The sequence below is a fragment of the Diabrotica undecimpunctata genome, chromosome 7, assembly GCF_040954645.1.
Source record: "Diabrotica undecimpunctata isolate CICGRU chromosome 7, icDiaUnde3, whole genome shotgun sequence".
NCBI classification, from domain to species: domain Eukaryota; kingdom Metazoa; phylum Arthropoda; class Insecta; order Coleoptera; family Chrysomelidae; genus Diabrotica; species Diabrotica undecimpunctata.
Genome location: NC_092809.1, coordinates 103,485,813 through 103,510,422, shown reverse-complemented (window position 1 = coordinate 103,510,422; position 24,610 = coordinate 103,485,813). Strand labels below are relative to the sequence as shown.

General features: G+C 33.7%; 1 protein-coding gene across 1 annotated transcript in view; it reads left to right on the top strand.

Moving 5' to 3' along the window:
- The first annotated feature begins 8,453 nt into the window (after positions 1-8,453).
- The window catches only part of LOC140445680 (frizzled-4-like), a 152,154-nt gene continuing 135,997 nt past the window's right edge, over positions 8,454-24,610 (top strand). Inside the window, exon 1 of the mRNA XM_072537926.1 lies at positions 8,454-9,089. Within this exon, the coding sequence (XP_072394027.1) occupies positions 8,532-9,089 (558 nt within the window). The 5' untranslated portion in view covers positions 8,454-8,531. The remainder of the gene's footprint in view (positions 9,090-24,610) is intronic.

Below are 24,610 nucleotides of genomic sequence, written 5' to 3'. Positions count from 1 at the left end.
ATTTGCTGGTCAGTTTATTTATTCATTTTGCAAATACTTAAAAGTTGTTTTTAGTAAAATATTTCTTCAATATATTCTCCTTTGTATTTTGATCATAAATTCTGCTCATTAAACTTCGTTGTAGTATTAAGCATTTCAATATCAAAGGATTCGAAAAACAAGAAATCTTTTGAAGTAGAAATTATGGTGGTTTATTGACGATGTGTCAACGGAATTATAGCATCCCATTAGTGGGTAACTAATTGCAATTTGTCTTGTACAAAGTATAATTTAAATATTTACAATAAAAATGTAAACCCAGTTGCCCAAAAGTATGTACAACATGTCAGTTTTAAGCATCTGTTATATCCGGCGTAAGGCAAACGCGAACGTGGAAAATTTGTTTTCTTGGAGGTAGGACTATTATTAAAATAAACAAATTGTTGTTATAAGCAGACTCAGTGTTTTCTGTGGTAAAACAAGAAATTAAATGAATTAGATAGTTCAAATTGAAATAATTAACATATGAAAGCTTCATTTAGTATTATAGTCTAGGGGGTATCAGTTCCAGAACACCATCTTTGCGTAAATCGTATATGATCCTATTTTTTGAATATGAAAAATGATAATTTCACTAAGCGGATACCTCAAAAATTAAGCTAATTTTTTTTATTAAACAATTCGTGAAAAAAATTGGAAAAATTCCATTTTTTTTCTCTTTTTCGTTGCTATATCTCGGTAGCTATGCATTTTACAAAAAAATTGTGAAGGCAAAAAACTTTTGCAATTAAATTTCCTTTAGATGGAATTGATTACAAATTAAAAAAATAAATATATTTTTTTTATTTAGTTTATTGTGTCTCTACTACAAGGTTATTGATACTGATTCAATTTTGTTACGTAATGTTGTATTGTGTTGTTTTGAGAAAGTAATAAAAAAGAATACACTAAGTTTTGTAACACAAGTTTGTTTCTCGAAGGAAATCTAGTACATTCTGAACAAGATCTAATTGGCTGAGGATAACAATTGTAAAACCTTGTATAGAGTTTTTTTTGTTCTTGCTCGTATTTGACACACTGTGTAAGAATATGTTGAACGGTTAATGATTCACTACACTTTTCACAAACAGGTGACTTCTGCGAAGCCATCAGGTGTCCATGTGTCAGCCGTGTGTGACCAACTCTTAGCCTGCGAACGATTAATTTGTCTCTTCTACTTAAGTTAGGTAGCGGAAAGGTTTCGATGGTAGGTTGCATTTTGTGTAATTTCGAGGTTAAATTCTTCCATTGGTTTTGCCAGGACTTTTTGATTTGGGACCTGAAAAGTGGTTTTAGATCTGATGCAAGTTGAACAAATTTGATGTCTGATTTGGTTGTGATTGTTTTTTTTTGCAGCAGTATCAGCAGTCTCAGTCTCATTACTTAAAATGCGAAAGTGTGAAGGAATCCAGATTAACGTTATGTTTGTTCTAGAAAATGTGAGACAGTTTGTTGTTTCATGTATGGCATGAACTAATGGATGTTCGGAAAGTATATTTTTAATCGAGTCGATGGAGGATATCGTACATTCTTTCTTGTAGGATGACGTACAGCCCTTCTGTATGGATAGAGATGGATTGTGGAAGGCAGAACTTCTGAATGATACTATTTGAAGTTGTTACAGAATATCTGACACCTGTCTTAGTTTTAGATGCATCTGCGTAGAGAATTTTGTCATATAAGTTTGTCTTCACCAGCTCTAGGAAAGATTGCCTCAGAATTTGGTTGCTGGTTTTATTTTTGTGATAATTATTGAGCGAAAGCGCTTATTTGAGGTAATGTCTGGTATTTATTGTTAGGCTCACAATTATAGGGTTTGTATATTAGCTTATATATAGGGTTGTTTTGATTCGAAAACACTCTAGCAAAGAGTGTCAGAAGAAGTTGTTGCCTGCGAAGCGAAAGGGGAACTTCACCTGTTTCTCAGCGAAGACTTTCGGCGGGACGGGATCTGAAAGATCGGAGACATATTCGTAATGCGGTATTCTAAATAATGTCAAGAGTCCTTAAATAAGTCTTTAATGCTGACATGTATACAAAGCATTTATAATCCAGTTGAAAGCGGATGAGAGATCTGTATACCTTAATTAGTATATTTTCATCAGCTCCCCAGTGATGGTTTGCTAGAGATTTTAATAGATTTAATCTAGTTAAGCAATTAGCTTTGACCTTTGTAATCTGTGGTTTCCATGTTAGTCGACTATCAAAAATTTAACCTAGTATCTTGTGTTCATTAGCTACTGTGAGCGGAGTACTATTTAGTGTAATTTGAGGTAATAATTTGCTACGAGTTCTTCGAGTGAATTTGAGTTGTTTTGATTTTTCAGCAGAGAAATTAATACCAAAGCTTATAGACCAAGAAGTTAGTTCATTTACTGCTTTTTGTATTAAGTTTATAGTTGTGAACGTATCTTTACCGCGGCAATATAAAATCAGGTAGTCAGCATATATATAAGTTGTACTTCACTGGGTTGTGAATATTCTTGCAAATATCATTTATAGTAGTTATTATAAATAAAGTGGAACTTAGAACTAATCCTTGGGGTAACCCATTTTTCTGAACGTAGGTTGAGGAAGGTTTTCCATTAACTAATACTTAGAAAGCGGAGATTAGAAAGAAACTGTTCGATAAAAGATAATGTATATCCCGTAGTATTGCATTCTTTTAATGTGGTCAATACAGTAGAACGTAACAGAGTGTCGAAGGCGCTCTCGATGTCAAATGATGTTGCTATTAAATCTTGCTTATTTTAAAAGGCGGTTGTGATCTCTGTAACATTACTAAGTTGTCAGCCGTGCTTTGTGATGGACAGAATCCGGATTGAGCTGAGTCTAAATTTTTGTGTTTTTCTAGATACCACATAAGACTTTTGATTATTAGTTTTTCTAGTAACTTACACATGGTGCATGTCAGTGAAGTAGGACGGTAGAAATTTGGATTATTTGAGGATTTGTCCTGTTTCCTAATTGGTATAACGATAGATTCCCTCTATAATATTGGAGATTTCTGATTGGTCCATATTATGTTGTACAGTATTAGCAATTTTTTACGGCAGATATGGGAAGATATTTGAGGAATATGGAGGGGATGTTATCGGGACCTGCAGCTGAATTTTTGCAAGTTGGAAGAATATTTAAGAGTTCCTGTATTGTAAATGGGCTGTTTAAGATAGTAGAGTAAAATATAATTATTGCAAAATTAGCAAAAACCATTAAAAGATCAATGCTTTTCAATATTATTTTTCAGGTATTTAAGGGTCACCTAGCACATTTCAAATCTTTTTAATTTATAGAACACTACACAAAATTTCAGCACAATCGATTAAGTAGTTTTCGTAAAATAATTTTGCAATCTAAATTTTTGAAAAAAAGTAATTAACATATAACGTATAATTTTTTACCATATAAAAGGCCATCAAGTCTTTCAAATAAAATTCGAATCATTGAAATCTGTTAAATAGGAGAAACTGGGGAATTTTTTTAAACAAATTTAGTTAATATTAAAATTTGCAACAATTGAATGTAAAATACGTTACTCAAAAATGCATTCCAAGGGAGCTAGAACTCTTGATTCATGTAACCTAAGATCGTTTCGATTTAAACATCTTTACATATTATAATTTTGAAATAGTGTCCTAAGCGGCTCGTTTGGGGAAGGTATTGGATATATTTATTAATCGTTTACTACAAAATAAATCAAACATGTGACTAATGGTTTTCAGAATGATATTTTCCTCTCAAAGAGATGAATTGACAGGAGAATGGAGAAGGCGCCACAATGCTGAATTGGTGACTCTGTATGGCACTGAAAACATCGTCAGACATATAAAAGCTAACCGGATAAGATGAGTAGGTCATGTGCTAAGATCAGAGGAAGACAGAGTGCTTAAGACAGTGTTTTTTGACAGATCAGATGATAGAAGATCAGGAGATCGTCCCTCGATCGAGAGAAAAAGATGAAAGCATGATGTTGAAGCCGATTTATCTAGGTTTGATATTTGGTCTATGATAATGATATATCGCAACGATCTTGGTAAAAGACAATTCTTCCCTTCTTCTTCACAACAATTTATGACATTGACTGCCAGCTATATTTTTATTTATTACTCTACTTTATTTGTTCTTATATCTTTTGCTATACAGACTAGTCTTTACTATCTATTCGCGTATCATGCTGGTTCCATTTTGTTTCTCTGCCTTCCCCATCGTACAAGTCTTCCGTTTCTGATAACCAAACTTTTAAGTATTTTTGTATCTGCTCTGATTTCTATCGCATATATCGGTATTGTACTTAAAAATGGTTAATATATACGTACTTTTCCATCTAATCTCATATTCTTATTCTTGCAGATGAAATCTCTTAGATATCCTGATATATAAACTGCTTCACTCGCTTGTTTTCTTACACTAACTTTAAGGTCTTCGTATTAAGGATACTAGAATAATGAAACTTGTTCGATTATTTCGTCGTTAGTTACTATTTCATCGTTTGGATCCTTTGGTAACCACTAAAGTTATTTTTTTTCAGATATATAACAAATTATTTTTATTTTTTTCCATTCAAATGCATTGTCGATTATAATTTTCGTTTTGTTCTTAGTGTTAATCTTTAAATCCCTTAGCCATTCTATTAGACTCTCTTGTCCTTTTAGTAATTTTGGCATATCTAGATTACGACTGATAAACTTAGCAGCAGCATTCAATATGACAGTCGCTAGCACCTATTTTGAACACAAGAACATACACAAGGTAACCTGGACGTTTTCTGGTGGAAGAACAACGAGTCAGATTGATCATATCTTAATAGATTTATTGGAACATACGTAATAAACTGCAGAAATTATAGAGGCGCAAACATAGACTCAGATCATTGCCTAAAGATATCAACATTGAAAGCTAGAATTTTAAATACCAGCAAACAAAATAAAATGGATAGAAAAAAATGGAATGAGCAAAACCTGAGAGATGCGACAATTGCAGAACGTTACTCGGAAAACATCACCACCAGACTAAGGGAAGGCAAAATGTAAATCAAGAAGGCCAGATAGATATAGACTTCTACTATCACTATCACTAAATCATTAGCTTGACGATGAATGCAAGAATGCAACAAAAAAAAACCAAACCACTTAAATGAAGAACTTAAATATATAGAAGACCTCAACAGAGAGAAAGAATTCAGAGCATTCTATAAGAAAGTTAACATCAACAGAAAAGAATATAAGCCAACCACAATGCAGAAGTCAGAATGTTGACCTATTAACAACAAGGAAAGATGTATTGAATAGATGGGTGGAATACTTTAACCAGGCACTTAATATAGAGAAAGCAGAAGAAAACCTGGAAGACGAAAGAGATGAGATAAGGGAAATAGACGAGAGGGAAGAGGAACCACCAATAATTCTTGAAGTTAAATATGAATAGATAATCTCCCAGCTGAACTATATAAAAAAGGTGACCACGATACCATAATCGCATTACAGCAGCTTATAAAAGAAATATGGACACAGAAATCCTTCCCCAATGATTGAAATAGTGGAATATTTTGCACCATACACAAAAAAGGAGATATCTTTGAATGCTTTAACCACAGAAGAATTACGCTTTTAAACGCAGTGTATAAAATATTTTCCGCAGTATTGTCACCATATGGCACAATATGCAGAACGAATAGTAGAAAAATACCAGGCTCGTTTCAGAGGTGGTAAATCGACAATTCATCAGATTGCAACCCTGCAACAAATATTAGAAAAAACATTAGAATATGGCCTTGACACTCATTACATATTTATAGTCTATAAAGCAGCCTACGACTCTGTGAATAGAAGAGAAATGTTCAAAGCAATGAAAGAGCTAGAAATATCCAATCAGGTAAATTTAACAAAACTATCTCTTGAAAAAGTTAAACATAAAGTACGAATTCAGGGGGAACTGTCTGAACCTTTTAAAACAAATAAAGGGCTGCACCAGGGAGAACCTCTCTAGTGTATACTGTTCAATCTTGCTCTGGAAAAATTATTATGTATGTCATAAATGCAAAGAGCAATGTTAGGTATACGACTGTCAGATAAAAAGAGGAACGACTGGGTAAGATCCAAAACAAAAATCGAGGAGATAGCAACAAAAATTGCCAAACTTAAATGGAGCTTCGCGGGCCACACTGCTAGACAAAAAGACCAACGTTGGAATACTACAATACAACATTGAAGACCTTACGAAAGTAAACGACCAAGAGGAAGACCACAGATGAGATGGGTTGATGATATTAAAAGAATAACCGGAACAAATTGGAAATATGTTGCTCAGCATAGAGACCGATGGAAGGAGTTGGGAGAGGCCTATGTCCAAACATGGACGACAGAAGGCTAAGAAGAAGAAGAATGTCATAAATTACAACCATTTTTTCAATATATAATAAATCAGTGCAAATCCTTGCCTATGCTGATGATATCAATATCGTTGGGAGAACGGAAAACGCTGTAAGAGAGGCGTATGTAGAATTAAAAGAATCAGCTACAAAAATGGGTTTAATAATAAACACCAACAAAACAAAGTATATGAAAAGACGACGTCATCGAAGCGGTGAACGAATTTGTATACCTCGGAACGGTCCTTAAAACTAAAAATAATACTACCGCAGAATTTGCACGGCCAACAGATGCTATTTTGGACTCAATCTCGTCCTTATATCGAGAAATACGAAAATAAAACTCTTCAAAACAATAATATCCCCAGTTCTAATATATGGTTTAGAGACTTGGAATCTTACAAAAAGTAATAAAAACATGTTGAGATGTTTCGAAAGAAAAGTACCAAGGCGAATCTATGAAGCAGTGAATGACAATGGAGTGTGGAGAAGACGAAACAACTTTGTACTTTATAGAATATACTAGGAACCAGATATCGTAAAACGTATTAAGATAGGACGTCTGAGGTGGATAGGGCATGTAATGTGGATGGAACAAAATGACCCAGCTAGAAAAATGCTCCTTGATAGACCCATTGGTCAGAGCAGAAGAGGAAGACCAAGAACAAGGTCCCTTGATAACATCGATAAAAACATGAGAAATATGGGAATACGTGCTTGGTGGAGGGAGGCGATGGATAGGGACGACTGAAGAGAAATTCTTGAGGCGGCTAGGACCAATGCAGGGTTATTAAGCTAGAATGATGATGAATTTTGACACATTTTATAATCTATCTTTAATGTTAGATATATTTCGTTTGCAGCTTTGCAAGTTGTGGAGGATTTTGTTGAACAAGGTTATTGTACGATAATTGACAGGCTTTTTTACAGAAACGTTTAGGAAAAAAACAACTAAAAAGTAAAATTTAGATAAAAGAATGAACAATATTTTCTACAACTAATATTTTTTTACCAGATTTCAATCAAATGGAGTTTCTTGAACAAGGAAAATTAAAAAAGAGTTTCTACAAAAATTAAAATAAACAAAACGTAAGATAATCCCAGAAGAAAAGAACGAAAATTTCTTAGAATGTCATCTTAGTCTCTAAGAATCTGACGAGGATCATCTCTAGATGGAATAACCTTTTTTTAAATTTTGACAAAGTTTTTGTTTTTAAGTAGGACGATTTCTTAATTGCAAATTTTGGGACAACGACATCTCAAATCCATTACGTAAGAAAGTTTATATATTTTTTAACGTTATGCTAAAACTTTTATGAATATTATTTTTGACTTTAGCTCTTATATCCCTAACTAAAACCTTTTGTTTTATCTAGCTTTTTGTTGCACCCTTGTAGCAGATTGTGATTACCCAATTTTCAGACAGAACTAGGAACAAAGTAATTGTTTAAAAATAAATTATATTATAGACTCCAGATTCTTCTTATTTAGTAACGAGTTTGATCACACTTAGAAAAGATACTATATCAACCTATTTATATTAGTAATATGTATAATGTAAATACATAATTCAAAATTTCAAAAATATAATACATATAAAAAATTCTAAAATATCAAAAAACGATTGAATTCATTCCACTCTACCGCAATTAATAAATTGTAGAATAAGCATAGAAATATATGGCGAATTAAATAGGTAAACATTGCAATTAAAGAAATTATTAAATATTCAATAATATTAAATGTAAGCACAATAGGTAGCTTAATCTTTAGTTATTCCTTATTTCTCAATCACAATTTATTACTAATTGAATTCTGTCAAGTAAAGCAATTTCTCCTCATACAATTAATCATATTGACAAAACACATCCCTCTAAACCCCCCGCGAACGCGCTCACTCCACTAACTAACCTGCCTAAAATAGCTTGTTTGGTTTTTTGAACAATCAGGTCCATCCGAGCTTGTAAAGCTTAATTTGAATAATCGCTTCAACTCGGCGGTTTCCGTTAAGCTCTCGGATGAACAACATTCCAAAGCGCGTTCGTCTACCTACTGCAACTCGTGAAGAACTGGGAAATTTATTCTGTCGGAGATCGGTGTGGAAGTAGGTTGTTATCGCGCGTTGTTCGAACCTAACCTCAAAACAATGTTTTTATTGTTATTATTTGGTATTTTCTGGGGAGTCTCTCTTTCTGAGCCCCTCATGCGCAATTGTGAACCGATTCGCGTAGAAATGTGTATGATGTGGTATAATTCAACTAGTATGCCCAATTTGGGAGGTAATGACATTCAACAAGAAGCTGATTTACAACTTCAGTCGTTTTCACCTCTCATTCAATACGGCTGCAGTCAAAATTTAAAACTCTTTTTGTGCTCCGTTTACGTGCCAATGTGTACTGAAAAAGTTACTAATCCCATCGGACCCTGTCGTGGACTTTGTGAGGGTGTTAGATCGCGGTGTTACCCTGTTCTCCAAGGGTTCGGTTTCCCGTGGCCGGACGCTTTGAATTGTTCCAGATTTCCTGAAGTTAATAACCATGAACACATGTGCATCGAGGGACCTAAAGATGAAATTGATATTAGGGCTCCTGTTGATCCAGCTGTGCAGAAATTTGACTGTGAACTAAGAAAAAACGGAGAGGGATGTCAACCAGGCTGTAATTCAAACAATATGTTCGAAGAATCGGAAAAGAAATTTGCAGAGGTAAGCTAAGTTAAATAATTATTGTGTTTCTAGTTAGAAATGATACCAAAAAGGTTCATTAATTAAACATTTTGTTTACTTTGTTGTTATGTTATCTAGTAAATCCACGTTTTGTAAAATGTTTAATTGGCATCCTTTTATTGTTGGAAATATCAATTGTAAATTTGTTATATGTATATAGTACAGCTATAGATTTTTTTTGTTTATGTTAAATTTAAGCATTCAGTTAAATTTCTACCCATATTCAAATGTAATGGATTTAATTCTAGTCATCAGTAACTCATTGCTTTTAAACATAAAATTAGCTCTTCCCATTAATTATTAAAAGAAGAATTCGATCTTAGCCAATTTAAAACCATACATCCTCAATTGGATAATTGGTCGAAAAAGAATTCTATATTATTTTTTAATAACTAATAAAATAAGATACTTTAAAAGTATCAAGACAATCTGTCTGCTTAATATTTTTATTTCTAAAACTGTTTCTAGACATGCTAATGCAATAAACTCGTCATCATCCAATATTCTTGAATATGTAGATTGAAATTATAGATTTTTGTTGTACCAAAACAAGTTAATACGTATCGCCACTTGTTGACTGTTAACATATTCATAGAAACTATCTTCTTCTTTTGGCATCATAACCCTGGATGGGTCTTTGCCTGTCTGGCTATGTCCTTCCATTCAGATATCTCTTGTGCCCTTCTTCTCCATTGTCTTCCTTTTTTTCGCCTTCCTATGGGCTTCCATTGTAACATTTTCTTTGTTGTTTTTGCATCGTTTTGTCTCTGCACATGTCCCAGCCATGACAGTCTTTGACTTTTCATAAATCTTACAATGTCATAACCTTCATTTAACTCATTAACCTCGTCGTTTCTCCTGATTCTATATGTGCCATCTTCCTCTTGTACCGGGCCATATACTTTCCTCAGTATTTTTCTCTCGAATGTCCTGAGTTGGGCTTCATCTTTTTTCGTCATTACCCAAGTTTCACATCCATAGGTTACTACGGGTCTAATCAGTGTTCTGTAGATAGTCATTTTGGTTCTTTTGTCTAATCTTCTTCGTTTACTCTGCTCGATTCTCGTGCATTGGGTATCAAATTGGCTATACTAATTTTGTTGACGGCAGCTCGGAAAAGGGATGCAGAGGTTCTGTGAAACCTTTCCCTCAGGTTTCTAAGCCATGACGTTCTTCTTAAACCTAGTCACTCCATCTTTTGCGCAGTCGTCCGATAGTTCTTAATTACAGCCAGGTTAGCACCCTACTGATGGACTTTAAAACCATACAGCTCATAGAAACAGGATTATGCCTCGGACCAGGAATGAAGAAGGAAAACGAGGACAGGAAGGCGAAGAAGTTCCTGGCTGAAAAATCTACGTACGTGGTTTAACACAACAACCACAAATCTTTTCAGAGCCGCAGTTTGCAAAATACAGATTGCCATGATGGTCGCCAACATCCGTTTCGGATAGGCACTACAAGAAGAAGACAGAAATGATTCCGTCTATCTTGCCATTTAAAGGTAATGGATTTTGACAAGAGCTATGAGTCATGCCAATGCAGTACACAAGTTTACCTCTTATTTACAAGGTCATAGCTCTTGTTAAAATCCATTACCTATATTTATTATTATTATTTATTTATTTATTTATATATTATTAAGTATATTATATCTCTCTTCCCTGCTGTGGGCTACGTTCACTTCGGTGAGTCGAGGAAGTAGGCCCCTCTTGCCCGTTTTTTTTTGTTTTGTTAGTATGTTTTGTGGCTTGTGCCTTTTTAAAGGGCTACCCGAAACATATAAAATCAACATTAGTAAATATACTGCCGAATCAAAGTTGAGCACGTTTTTTTCTTTTCATAGAGCTACGATTATCTAGACCTTATTATATGTTTGTTTTTGATGTTTTTGTCTTCTGTGCTTCCATCTAAGGTACACACTCTTGCAGGATCTGGATTGAGTGATCTTCTAGCTCAGTCTAAGCTATCTTTCGTCTTTATAACTAATTCAATATATTTTTTATTAGTATCCCGTAAAATTCTTACCGTATTATCAAAGAATATAGACGATTTCTATATTCTTCGTCTATCTACTAAGCGTCTATATTCTTTGGTATTATATTGCCAAACGTTCGTTTATTACCTATTCTTTGTGTAATGTTCTTCCTTGTACCTAGTCTCTCGATGACGTTGTTTGTGTAATGAAATTCAAAGATAGATGTTGGCATCTCCTCTGTTTCCTTTTTGTTCTTGTTTCCAAACACTTTACTTCAGCTTTAGGCTGAGCAAGTAAATAGAAATTCCTTAAATACAAAATCGACTTCAGGTTTTATTCTTGATCTTCCTGAATTATTTCTTAATTTTGATGTCTTCGTTGATTTTATGAAGCGCCTTACATCAGACTCATACATATTTTAAATTGTTGTTCATCTTTATGTAAGTTTTGGAAGTATTGTAATAATCTGACCTATTAATTTCGTACAATACACTGTTGGTGCTTCTTCTTTTTCATTTTCAATCCATATTCATCTACTTCTGGACATAGGATCTCACCCAAATTCCTCCACCGTCATATGCTTTGTGTGTCCATTGTTGTCTTATGGTAGTTTGAGTACCATCTACCCATTTTATCTAAAGCCTGGACTCTGTTATTATTCTACGATTACTTCTATTTTGAGATTGCCTTGCCGAGATCCCGTTCTAAGGCCATTTCATTTTTGTCACTTCTTCAACAAATATGTCATTTTAGTTATGTTTCTGTTTGAAATCTAAAAGATTTCTCACTTGTTGGCTTTCTTGAAAGTTAAAATATCTCGGACACATAATGAGAAACGACACTATAATCAATACAGATTTCTACAGAAGAAGGCTTTCTTTGATGTTGTAAGTCTTCTTAGCATACATATTATTTCATTAGCAACGCCGTCTGAAACGGTCGTATTCATCATTTGGTTTATAAATTTGTCCACTACTGAATGTAATCCTCTCTTGTATGCGTTGCAAATCGTCGGTTCATTTTGTTGGAGGACACTCCATTATCTAACTCCACTAGTTGCATCAGTTTTCAACTGTATTTAGAAGGACTTGTGCCCTAAGAAAATTGCTCACAGGATTGTATAATTTTGTTATATACTAGGGATATATTGTGGGTACCTGGGATGTTGGAATTTGTGAAATCACTGTTTGTATATTATATACAGTAAGTACACTTGGTCGAAAGTCTTTTATACATCTATAAAAGTTCCTATTACTATGTTAATATTATTTTTGAATTGTGTGACAATGGTAGTAAAATCAAGCAATGATTTGTTGTCGATTGACCAAATTTTTCTGTAAGAATTAACTCCAGAATATTTCCGAGGGTGTTTATGAGTAAAATGAGGATACTTTCCAGAGATTAGGAAAGTCGCTGAATTTGAAACATGTAATAATTATTTTTAAGTGTCAGGAGTAAGTGGTCAAAAGGACTATCTAGTCGGAAAATATGAAGAAATAATGAAAAACAATAACGAATACTTATATTTATACTTAACTATAACTTAATATTATTCATAATGCATACGTTATCTATCATTTCATAATCTTTTCTACTAATAATAATAAGATCAAAGTAAAATTTTGCAAAATGAATATTTATTTTAAATTGTTTAAATAAATACTCAGTTAAATAAACAGCTCACAAATTAACTAATTCAATTTTTATAATCTATGGAACGAGGTACTTCAAATTAAAAAATACTCAATTTTCGTTGATTAACTCCGGATATATTGCGACTTTTATAAATTTGAATTTATTAATTCAGTTTTTGAAATAGTACAATCCAGAAATAAAAAATAACTGGGGTTCTAAGGGTCGTAGGACATTGTATTTTTTTAATTCGTGTAAAAATGCCAACATTTAGAATAAAAAAGATTAACTTCTTATAAGTTGATCTCTCCAAGTTATTTTAATTGTTTAAATGCTTAAAATCACATTAGTTTTGTAAATCTATTTACAAAAAAAAAATTTAACAATATTTAACATAAATTTTTCTAATCGTTAAATGATTAATTTGATAAAATAAGATGTTCTCTTCAATTCGGTGCTTTCAAAATTAATGTAGACCTAATAGTTTACGCATAACAACATTGTAGATAAAGCTTTCTGGGATAAACAATTTCAATTTTGCAATAACTGTTAACTTCTTGAAATTTTTATAGCTGAATATATGTGATAGTGTCCACAGTTTTTTGTGCATTTTTAGAAAAGTTGGTAATAATTTTCAAAACATCGAATTTTGAAGCAATTAAGCATCAAATTATCAAAAATAACTCATTTTTATGCCTGTATTACACCAGGCTAGTTTTTTAAGCTAGGATAGCAAGTTAGATATCCCGGTATCCTAGTCTGAATTACTGTCCTGGCTTGTCACATGCTAGAACGGTTTACATGTGGCTAGGAAATTTTCAGCCAGTAGCTAGTACTATTGCGAGATCAATAGAGCAACAAATCCACTGAATTCACTGACAAAATTGTATTGGCAGCATTCGCTTTACATAATTGGTTGAGAAAAGAAAATCGAAAATATTTAATCAGCAGTGATGTTGACTGGGAAGATATTCATACAGGAAACACCTCCCATGGCTCTTGGAGAACAGAAACTGCAGGACTTGAAGGCTTATGTCAACAAGGGAGTAATTATTCTTAGATGTCAGCAATGGCGAGAAGAGAAACTTTTAAAATCTACTTTAACAATGATGGTGCGGTACCTTGGCAATTAAAAATGATTTCTTGACTGTTTATTTATGATCGCGCTACGGAGAAAACACGCTGCGTTTCAAAATTTCCAGTGTGTTGACAACACTGGTGTCATACTGAACAAAAGAAACAACAGCAATACACCATGGTTCAGAAAAGAAATAAAAGAGAAATGTAAAGAGAAACGAGAGGCCTACACGAAGTACAAAACATCAAATACTCCAGAATCCCGAGACACCTGTAGAAGAATACGAAATGAAACAAAGCAGTTGGTAAAAATGACAAAAAATTAACACTGAGAACAGTTTACAAAAAGGATGGAAAGCGACTTCTACGGTACATAAAAACAAATATGGAGATTCATAAGAAACCAACGGGAAAAAATGGCAGAATTGGAGGAATACAATAACATGCCAGCAAACAAATGGGAAAGATACCTGACGGAACTGTTTAATGGAAAGATAAAGATAGCCATAAATATACTCAAAAATAGAAAGTCATCAGGACCAGACGGAATAACCAACGAGCTTCTAAAACACGGAGAAGAAAGTATAACCGTAGAGAAGTCAAAACTTATACAAAACTAATATTGCGCTGCAAGATACCAGCGCATGGAGAAACAGAAAACCAGCGCAAGAAAGGAGATAAAGAAGACCCCAACAATTATAGAGGTATAAATCTACTGAACACCGCAGTTTAGCTTACCACAAAAGTCCTAACCAACAAAATCATTAAACTAATAATTTTATCAGATGAACAATAAGGATTCAGATTCGGAAGATCCTGCGTAGACGCCGTATTTGTACTAAGACAAATCACAGAAAAGGCCATCGAGTACAATAAACCAGCATATCTATGTTTTACAGACCTGACAAAGTCTTTCGATCGCATCCAAGTCGAAGACGTCTTACATCCACTGTAAAAGAAACATACCAATCAATATTATACAAACCATCGAAAACATCTACTTTCATAATCGAATACAGGTAAAGATAAATGGAAAACTAACAGTGTATACCAGTACAAAGCGGAGTCAGATAGGGTGACTCATTAAGCCCATTTCTCTTTAATATAATAATGGACGAAATAATACAAGCAGTACTAAATGTCATAGTTACAGAATGGGAAGAAAATTAAATATGTTGTGCAGACGACGCCGCATTAATCGCCAAGACAGAAGACGAGTTCAAAAGATTAACACACATCTTCAATACAACAGCCAAAACATACAGTATGATAACATCAGAAGAAAAAACCAAATGTTTGACAACATCTAAATACCCATTACGATGTAAAATCAAATCTGGGAATAGGTATAACTAGTTACGGAGATGTTGAATAAGAAGTACGATAACAAAGCTTAAAAGCAAGAAAAGCGGCGGGATCTCTTAATGACACAATCTGGAAGAACATACACCTAAGACAAGACACAAAAACAAGAATCTATAAAGCAGCAATTAGACCTATATTAACATACACGACGAAGGCAAGACCTGACACATCTAAAACGAGACGACTTCTAGAAACAGCAGGGATGAAAATACTTCGACGAATATCAGGGAAAAGTCTGTTGGGTAGGGAGAGAAGCGGAAACATAAGAAGAGCATGCAATATAGATGACAAAATGGGAACAGGAGTGGAACGAACATATTAGTAGAATTGCAGAGGATAGGATAGTACGAATAGCACGAGATAAGTCACCAAATGGACGAAGAAGTATTGGCAGACCAAGAAAAAGATGGTGCGATAATTTAAATAATTTAGGAGGCTAATATTGAAGAAGAAACAGGCTTTAAAACCTATATACAAGAAGAAAGAAGAAGAAGTGTTGACACTCACTTTCTTTACTATAAATAAATAAATAATGCAATCTTACTTACTGTTGTTTTCCTTTTTTTGGTACACATTTAATAAAACTGTGCATTTCATCGAACCAGTTTAATTTTGACTCATTCTCGTCCTTAGAACGTGCTCCAAGCCTGGTTGATTTTTCAATTTTTGACAGTTCCTGGCAGTAAGTTGCTCGTAAATTTTTTATCTTCATTTTTATGTCTTTGATATATAGGCATTTCTATTCCGAGTTCTAATAATTGGCCAATTATTTTTTGTAGTGGTGAATCACGAATAGCCTTATCTTTATATGATGGAATAGTGGCGTTTCACAGACATTCTTCCTCACGATACATTTGTACAATCTTTAAATTAATCTCGGCACTTAATTTTGTTTTGGCATATTAGTTTTAGAAGCATGTGTTTATCTCTTTGAAAAAATAAAACAGGTTGACACTACGCACTTGCCGTTCGAAAACACTAGCTTTGCCGGGGGTACGAGGGTGGTACACGAGCTAGGATAGTAAAACCAGTAGAGTAAGACGCAAGTAGCTTAACAAAATATAAGTCCATGCTATTAAACTAGCCTACACGGGTAGCTAGTTCGGTATACATGAAGCTAGTAATACTAGCTTGCTAGATTAAAAGCGCTAGCTTGCTATCCTAGCTTGAAAAACTAGCCTCGTGTAATCCGAGCATTAAGAATTTTTTATGCATTTTCAGTAAAATTGTGTCACCTTTCCATATAATTTACCGGTCTTTACCTGTAGTATTTAAAATCAAATACAGATCTTGCATTGTTTATAAATAAAAAATCACGTTGCATATTTTGTTTATTACTTACATATTGTCATTAGTACATTTATCAAAAGCAATTATATAATACCTGTATCAAAGAATGTCACGAAAAATGCTTTTTATTTGCTGTCTATATCTTTATTTCGATAGTTCGCGATTAGAACTGTGTCATCGTCAAATATAAAATTTTTTAGTATTTTGCAATTGAGATTTTTAATCCTCTTTTTTGTACATAAAATTACGTTTTAATTCATTAACAGAACTTATAATTTTGAACGGTTTTTTTAAGGTTTAATGAAAATCATCTTGAATCGCTATTAGAAAACACTTCTTATCTCTTTTTGATCTTTACATGCTCGTTTCATCAAAATAACTTCCCTTTAATTATATTCTCCTGTACGTACGCTTATCTAAAAGAAATTGAAGTACTTTGCGAAGCTGTCGATAAAAATTTAATGAGTATGATTATCGTGATCATAAACTACTTATACCTCGTGATGTTCAGCACTATTATAATCATAACATCGTTTATTATAATTATCAGATGTTTGACTTGACCATCAGAAATTTATTATTTTTACTTAATTATTACTTTTTTCGCTTCGTGCACCTGTAACGATATGTTTATAAGAACAAATATTAAAAAAATAATAAACTTCTTCCAGACTTAGAGGTTTCTAAAAAAAGGATGAGGTATTTTAGATGCACTTACGTCACTAGTAAGATATATTCAAAATACATTTTTCAACGAGACTTATTTACTCATCACATTTCCCTAGTGCATTCGTGAAAAACATCGATTTTTCGTTTTTTTTTTTCGTTTCGTTTACAATCTGTTTAATTTTCAGCTATTAAAACTAACGGCCAGTGCGCAGCATGCCGTGTGTGTTGATTCTTCACTGACAACGGAACATTCTTTTTTTTTTCACTGATAACGATTTTGGTTCTCTCATTTTTTTTTCATATGCAACTGACCGAGTACGAAAACAAGATTCATTAATTTTTCAAAAGATCTTATCTTTCGCTTCCTCCGTTCAGGATATCGCTGTTGGTATATTTTGGATGCATGTAGCCAATTTCTCGAACTTCCTCCTAATATCCAGATTATATCTATAAATTCTGCAGTAAAATTAATTTTTAAAATGAAAGACAAGCCACACAGGCCGATTAAAAAGGTAATAATACCTCACCGGTAAGAAAAACAGAGTACTACTTGCATTTTTAAAATAAAAACTTAAAATTTTAATTCTCTTTTTAAACTTTTATTATTGTAATAACGTAAATACAAACTAAACAAACTGTTTTAAGTAATTTCTAGTAAAACCTAAGTGCTTATCGAAAAAAAAATGCATAAAAAATCAGAAAAAAAAAATACATTATTCCTATCACTTTTAAAAGTGCAGAGGTGGCTGTTGGTATCCTATTATTATTGTTTTGTTCTTGTTGATGTGAGTAAATTGTCAAGTCGAAGTGTCAAACACAATTTGACGTTGAATTGCGTTGAATTAATCTCAAGAATTATGGTTGTACATCCCGAAACAGCGGCTGCCATTGTTGCGTTGCTTCAAGACGAAGAAGTGAGCGATATGTTGCTCAAAAGTATCAAACATCCAATAGTACTGTGCACCGTATTTTTACACGTTTCTTGGCAACCAGAGCTTACACTAGACGACCTGGAACCGGTCCCCAACGGAGAACTAGTGCCCGTGATGATCTCTTCATCCTCTTACAAAGTCTGCGAGATCGTCGTGCCCCGGCTGTACAAATCCTAAATCAACTTCAGTACGTTTGGAATACTAACGTAAGTGAACGAACAATTAGACGAAGATTTTAAAGAAGTTGGTGGTAGTGGTGGTGGTGAATGTACAGATGAAGGATTTCAAGCATCCGAAAATTGATTCAATAAATTTAAGGTGCGACAGTCATTGCATAGCATTAAAATCGTTGAAGAAGCTACATCTGCAGACATTGCTGCAACAGAAAGATATCCAGAAGAATTTGCGAACCTGGTAGATAGTGGAGAATATAAACCAGAGCAAGTATTTAATGCAGACGAAACGGCACTGTTTTGGAAGAGAATGCCAAATAAAACATTCATTTGCATTTGCTTTGCTTCAATCTATATACTAAGGAATAATTTAATTATTTTATATTAGGCGATCCTTCAAAATGATACTGAGTAATATAGGTATGATATGATAATAATACCGATATGAATGTTATGGAATGTTGGAAGATATGTGACATATCAAAATGCATCGTAAACATAAAAGAATCATTGCAAGAACTGAAGCCATACACATAGAAATCATGCTGGAAATAACTGTGGTCTGTTCTGACTGAGGGAAATGAGGAAGAATCTGTGTAAAGCAAACATTGCCGACATTTCGAGTGGAATGACAGATGGGTTCGAACAGATAGAATTAAGTGACGTTCGGGAGTTGTTTAAATCGCGAGATGAAGATTTGACTAAAACTGACTTGGAGGAGATGTTAAATTCACAACCCATTGAAGAAGAGATTTCAATAAGCACTGGAAACGTGACATTTAGTTTGAAAACTCTTAGTGAAGGTATAAGAATGGCAAATGAGCTTTGTGATTTCTTTATGAAAATTGATCCATCTGTGGAATGAAGTCTTATTTTTAAGAGGCAAATTGCTAATGCCACTGCTGAATATCAGTCTGAATTGAAGGAATTTTTAAAAACTGCCAAGCAAGAAAAAATTACTAAATTATTTAAACTATTGTCTAAACCTGAAGATAATATGTAATTAATCAATATGTATGGTCAAACACTTCAATTGAACTAATTTTTTATGTACTTGCTTTTTATTTCGTCACCTAGGAACGTATCCCCTATTACCCCACATAAATTACCATTCCATATTTACGGTTTCTGTATTCGCGCCATATTTAAGGAACATATACCTCGCGAATAAAGAGCTTGTATACTGCATTATATATAATTAAACATCAATATCAATATTTATAAAGCCCAATGAACACAAATACTATGAACTTAATTTGTCTCTTCTCTTCTTAATCCATTGATGTACGTGTTCATATTTTTCACTACTGTCTGCCGTATCATATCACTGCCGATATTGACTTGAAAACGCCAAGAAATGCTTTTAATTAACTAAATGTTGCGTGCCAACGACATATGTTTTCAATAATTTGCGAGAGCATTTTATTTGGATTTTAAATAAAGAAATGAAAATAAACCCTACAAAGGAAGCAGTGTGTGTTTATAAACATTGGGAACATTGTCGTGCTTTGGCATTGAATAAACACAGCATTCAAGCTGTCAAAATATTGTTGGATTCGTATGTGCAGCTCTTGTACATTATAATGGAATACATGAGGTGTGAAATCTTTTTATTTTCATGTAAATGTATAAGGTTATTACTCTTGTTATGATCACTTTTTTACCATATGTTGTCAATTTTGAGGATGGATAAATAAAGTAAAATGTTTTATAGAGTGCCTAATACAGTACTTGAAAATATAGAAAACTGCAAAATAATTATTATATTCCATTTATACTAGATAGAAGGGAGAATTACAAAGCAAAGAAATAATTACCCAAGTTATGCTTATGAAGCTTCGGAATCTAGGTACTCGTCAGAAGAGGAATTCCCAGTCACACTTAAGTCTATTATTATTTTGTCGAAAACAGTGTCTACTATCCCGTCCAACCTCCATATTTGCTCTTCTTTCTTGATCACATGGGCTACGGCATTAGCCAATCTTCTTTCCGTCTCCGTTCCATTGCGCGTTCTGACAAACAACTTTTCACGAGCTACGTATTGCTTTACTTGAGCCCAAATTGGTAAGGAAGAAGTCTCAAAATGGTGATGCTTTTAGCACGAGCCATTGTATCGACAACAACATGATGGCGATATCTGTCACGATGCTGTTTAATAACACTTATAACGTTTATAATGTTACACAGTACTAGGACTAGAATTTTTTAATTTTTTCTTTGCTTATTTACTTTTGTCTTTACATGCTGAAATGCTTAAACATTCTTTTCATTTCTCGACATACATTGTCTGCAACTAAAATGCCGAAATGTCGAGATAATTTTGACAATACGTATCTACTGCTTGATGAATATTTATCACTTTGCAACATTATTAGCATTCATGGATGCTTTTCCTACAATCTCGCATTTCTAAAAATACACAAACATGGCGTAATCAGTTACTAAGTTCATTAATCTCACGGCAATGGTTTTCCCTAGATGTAAAGAATTTTAATGTAAGTACGAGAGATATTTGTATCCGGTTCGATGATAGTTTTACAATGAAAGTTCTACTTTTTAAATCCTCTGGGACGTTCGAATTAGCTTTTACTTGAATTATAATTGCAAAGAGATGAGAAACGATAGTTCAATAGTTACTTTTTATAATAAGAGTATAACAAGAATATGATCTACGTTAGTGACAGCTCACGGTAATTTTTTTTACTTGTATTGATTCTAAAAAGACCGAAATAATAATACTCGTTAGAATCCGCCTTTTTCCATTGACAGATGAAGCCAAGACACTTCTACTTCTAAGCGCTTCTGTTGTGGACATGCGTTCTATTGTCCAGTTTGCCACACTGTTAATAGCTTTCTTAAAGTCTGCAAAAGCTGCGTATAGCGGGATGTTATGTAGCTTTTCTGGATTAAAAAACGATTAGGATTTTCACAGTTAACAAATTGTCACCGGTGGTAAATTCCTTTCTATCCTGTTCTAGTTTCTGGTATCCGTCTAATTTTGTTGTAAACTTGTTTAAAAGAGTTTTTGCTAAGAGTTTATAAGTGGTATTAAGTAATGTTATTGGACGATAATTTTTTAAGTTACTTTTGTCGCCTTGTTTGTACAATAACAAGCGGTACTGCTTCGTTGCAAACTTCGGGAATATTTTTTTATCCTAATATTTTTTAGCAGTGGGTGAAGTGTATTAATAACGGCCTTTCTTCCATTTTTTAACGTTTCTGTAGATACTCCATCTTTTCCTGGCAATTTGTTGTATTTCATTTAATATTGATATTTGTTAAGGTTTTATATAGTTCTTCGATATCTGTAAAATAACTCAGTTATTTTGACACTCAAGAGATTTAAATTTTTCCTAAAAATAAACTTCGAATCTTGAAGATTGCCTTTAGTTTTGTTTACTGCCGAATAGGTAGGATCGATTGCGGGGGGATTGTATTTGTAAAAATATGATTCATGAAAACTTTTATAAAGTAGATCTAATATATATTTTTATTAATATAAGCAGAAATATAATAATCTATTGTTACAATGTAAAGTGACCAGCAAGGAAACATATTTTCTTACGCGCCGCCAATGATCGAATTCAAAATGTCCGAGACTTCATGATTGACACGTGATTTCTGTTGCGTCTTTCACAATATATTTGTAAGATATATTTGTGAAAGAATGAAATCTATCTCGTCTTTCGTTATCCCATTGGGTCTTAACCATATCCACTTCTTTGTGGTTTCTTATCAGAGAAGGAATTCATTGCAAACTGTCTTTTTTCTTCTAAAAAAATTCGCTAATATTTCTCCTATTGTCTATTTGTGGCCTATTTGTAGTTACTAATGTTGGGGTAAATTCCGTTTTATTTACAATGGCTACTAGACTACTACAAAGACCGACAAATGCATATTACTTCACACACACACAACAAACACAAACATACACACACGCAAAATATAGTTGAAATTATCAGCATAAGTCGCAGGATTGTATATCTCATCTTTAAACTAAATGCAAGATATAACCTTCATTTGCTCCAACGACTACCTACTCGGATGAAGAAATTGAAAAATTTTATGAGGACCTAGAAACAGCGTTACTTGCCACACCAGCATATTACACAATAATTATGGGCGACTTTAATGCGAAAATGGGGTTTAAACAAGATTATGCAGAAGTAGCAATGGGTAAGTATGACTATGGCGAAAGAAATGTACGCGGGCAAAGATTGCTGAACTTCTTACACTAGGAAAATTTATTCATGATGAACGCTTTTTCGATACAAAGCCTCAGCATAAATGGACATGGATCAGCCCAGGTGGCAGTGTCAAAAATGAAATAGATTATATCATAACAAACAGAAAATAAATAATCAAAGACATCGAAGTACTCAACAAACTTTCAATAGGAAGCGACCACAGATTAATCCGAGCTAAGATACTATTAAATGTCAAATTGGAAAGAACAAAGATAATCCTAAAAACAAGAAAAAAGAAATGAATTGCCCCAGAAAACAACGACCGGTATGAAGATACACTAACCAGACATATACAAGACTTGCGAGACGAAATAGAAGATGTAGATCAAGCAAATGATGGTATAATGAAGGCTGTAAAAGAAACGGAAAGGGAGTGCTGCTCGACCGTTCTGACCCGTAAAGAAAAACTAAGCCAAAATACCAAAGAGCTAATAGGTAAAAGAAGACAGCTGACGGAAAAATACGGCTCCAACTACACAACAATGAAGAAATTAAATCAAGATATCCGCCGGTCAATCCGAAAAGACGTAAGAGAAAACAATACAAGAGAAACAAATAAAATAATTCAAGAAAACAAAAGTTGAAAAGTTTTGAGGCGAAATACGAATAACATCTTCTTCTTCTTATGCCGTCCCCATTAACGGAGGTTGGCGACCACTTTTTAAAAGCTTCTCTGTCTTTTGCAACGTGGAATAATTCGTCTACAGTCATGTTTGTCCAGGGAATAACATAGGCAACAAAAATATGTACAAAATAAAAATAAAAAACTAAGATGGAAACATTACTACTGATGGAACCAAAATCATTGAGGTTGTCGAATCCTTTTATCGCGAAATGTATGAGTACATGAGCACCGACGAAAGGCAAGATCAGCCCCTGCGCAAATCACAAAGCAGGGATCAGAATTAATGCCAGAAATAACTCCATACGAAATCAAAACGGCACTTTTATAAATGAAAAATAACAAATCCCCTGGGGATGATGGAGTAGTGATCGAAGCGATCAAACTAGGTGAAAATAAAATTATCCAGGCTTTGGCCAAGCTTTTCACCGAATGTATCTACCAAGGAAAAACTCTTTCTCAATGAAACAATGCAGTCATTATTTTATTACACAAGCAAGGAGACATAACAGATTTAAAAATGCTTTCACACATTTTCACAAAAATTATCAAAAAAAGACTGGACGCTAAATTAGACTTCTATTAACCTAGAGAACAAGCTGGATTTAGATCGGGATACAGCACTAACGACCACTTACTAGTAATAAAGAACCTGATAGAGAAGTCTGCAGAATACAACAAACTATTGGCACTGATATTTGTCGACTACGAGAAAGCGTTCGATACCATAAACCATCAGAAAGTGTTAAAAGCATTGACAGAATGCCGAATAGACCATCGCTCCACTAACATAATCAAATATATCGACCAAAATGCCACAGCTAGCGTAAGACTATCTCTACAAGAAACAAATAAATTCTGTGTACGGCAAGGAGACGCCATCTCTCCAAAGCTATTCACGACGCTTTTAGAACATACTTGTAAGAAGGTACATCTGAACGAGCATGGTATCAACATAAATGGAGAGAAGGTCAGCCAAATTATATTACGCTTCCTTGGAGGTCGGACTAAAGATTAATGTGAACAAGACGCAAATAATGACTAATCTGTGCTAAATCAAAATATTGCTGTTAATGGAAGGAATATTGTGCAGACTACATCGTATAAGTACTTAGGACATGAAATTCGTTTGGGAAATAACCAGACATGTGAGCTTCCACGTCGCATAGGATTAGCCTGGGCAGCGTTTGGTAAATTAAACTACATATGTATTTAAATCGGATCTACCATATGCCTCAAAAGGAAAATCTTTGGTCAATGTGTATTACCTGTACTCACATATGGTGCGGAAACATTAAAACTCACAAAAAAGGTAGTTGACTCAGAGGGCTATGGAGCGCCAGATGTTGGGTGTCTCTCTGAGAGACCGAATCCCAATAAGTCGTAGAACAAAAACAACAGACAACCATCGAAAAAATCGCGTCGTTAAAATGGAACTGTTCAGGGCACGGGGCCAGATTATTAGATAACCGATGGACAAAACGTATTTTAGAGTGGAGACCAAGACAAGAAGCA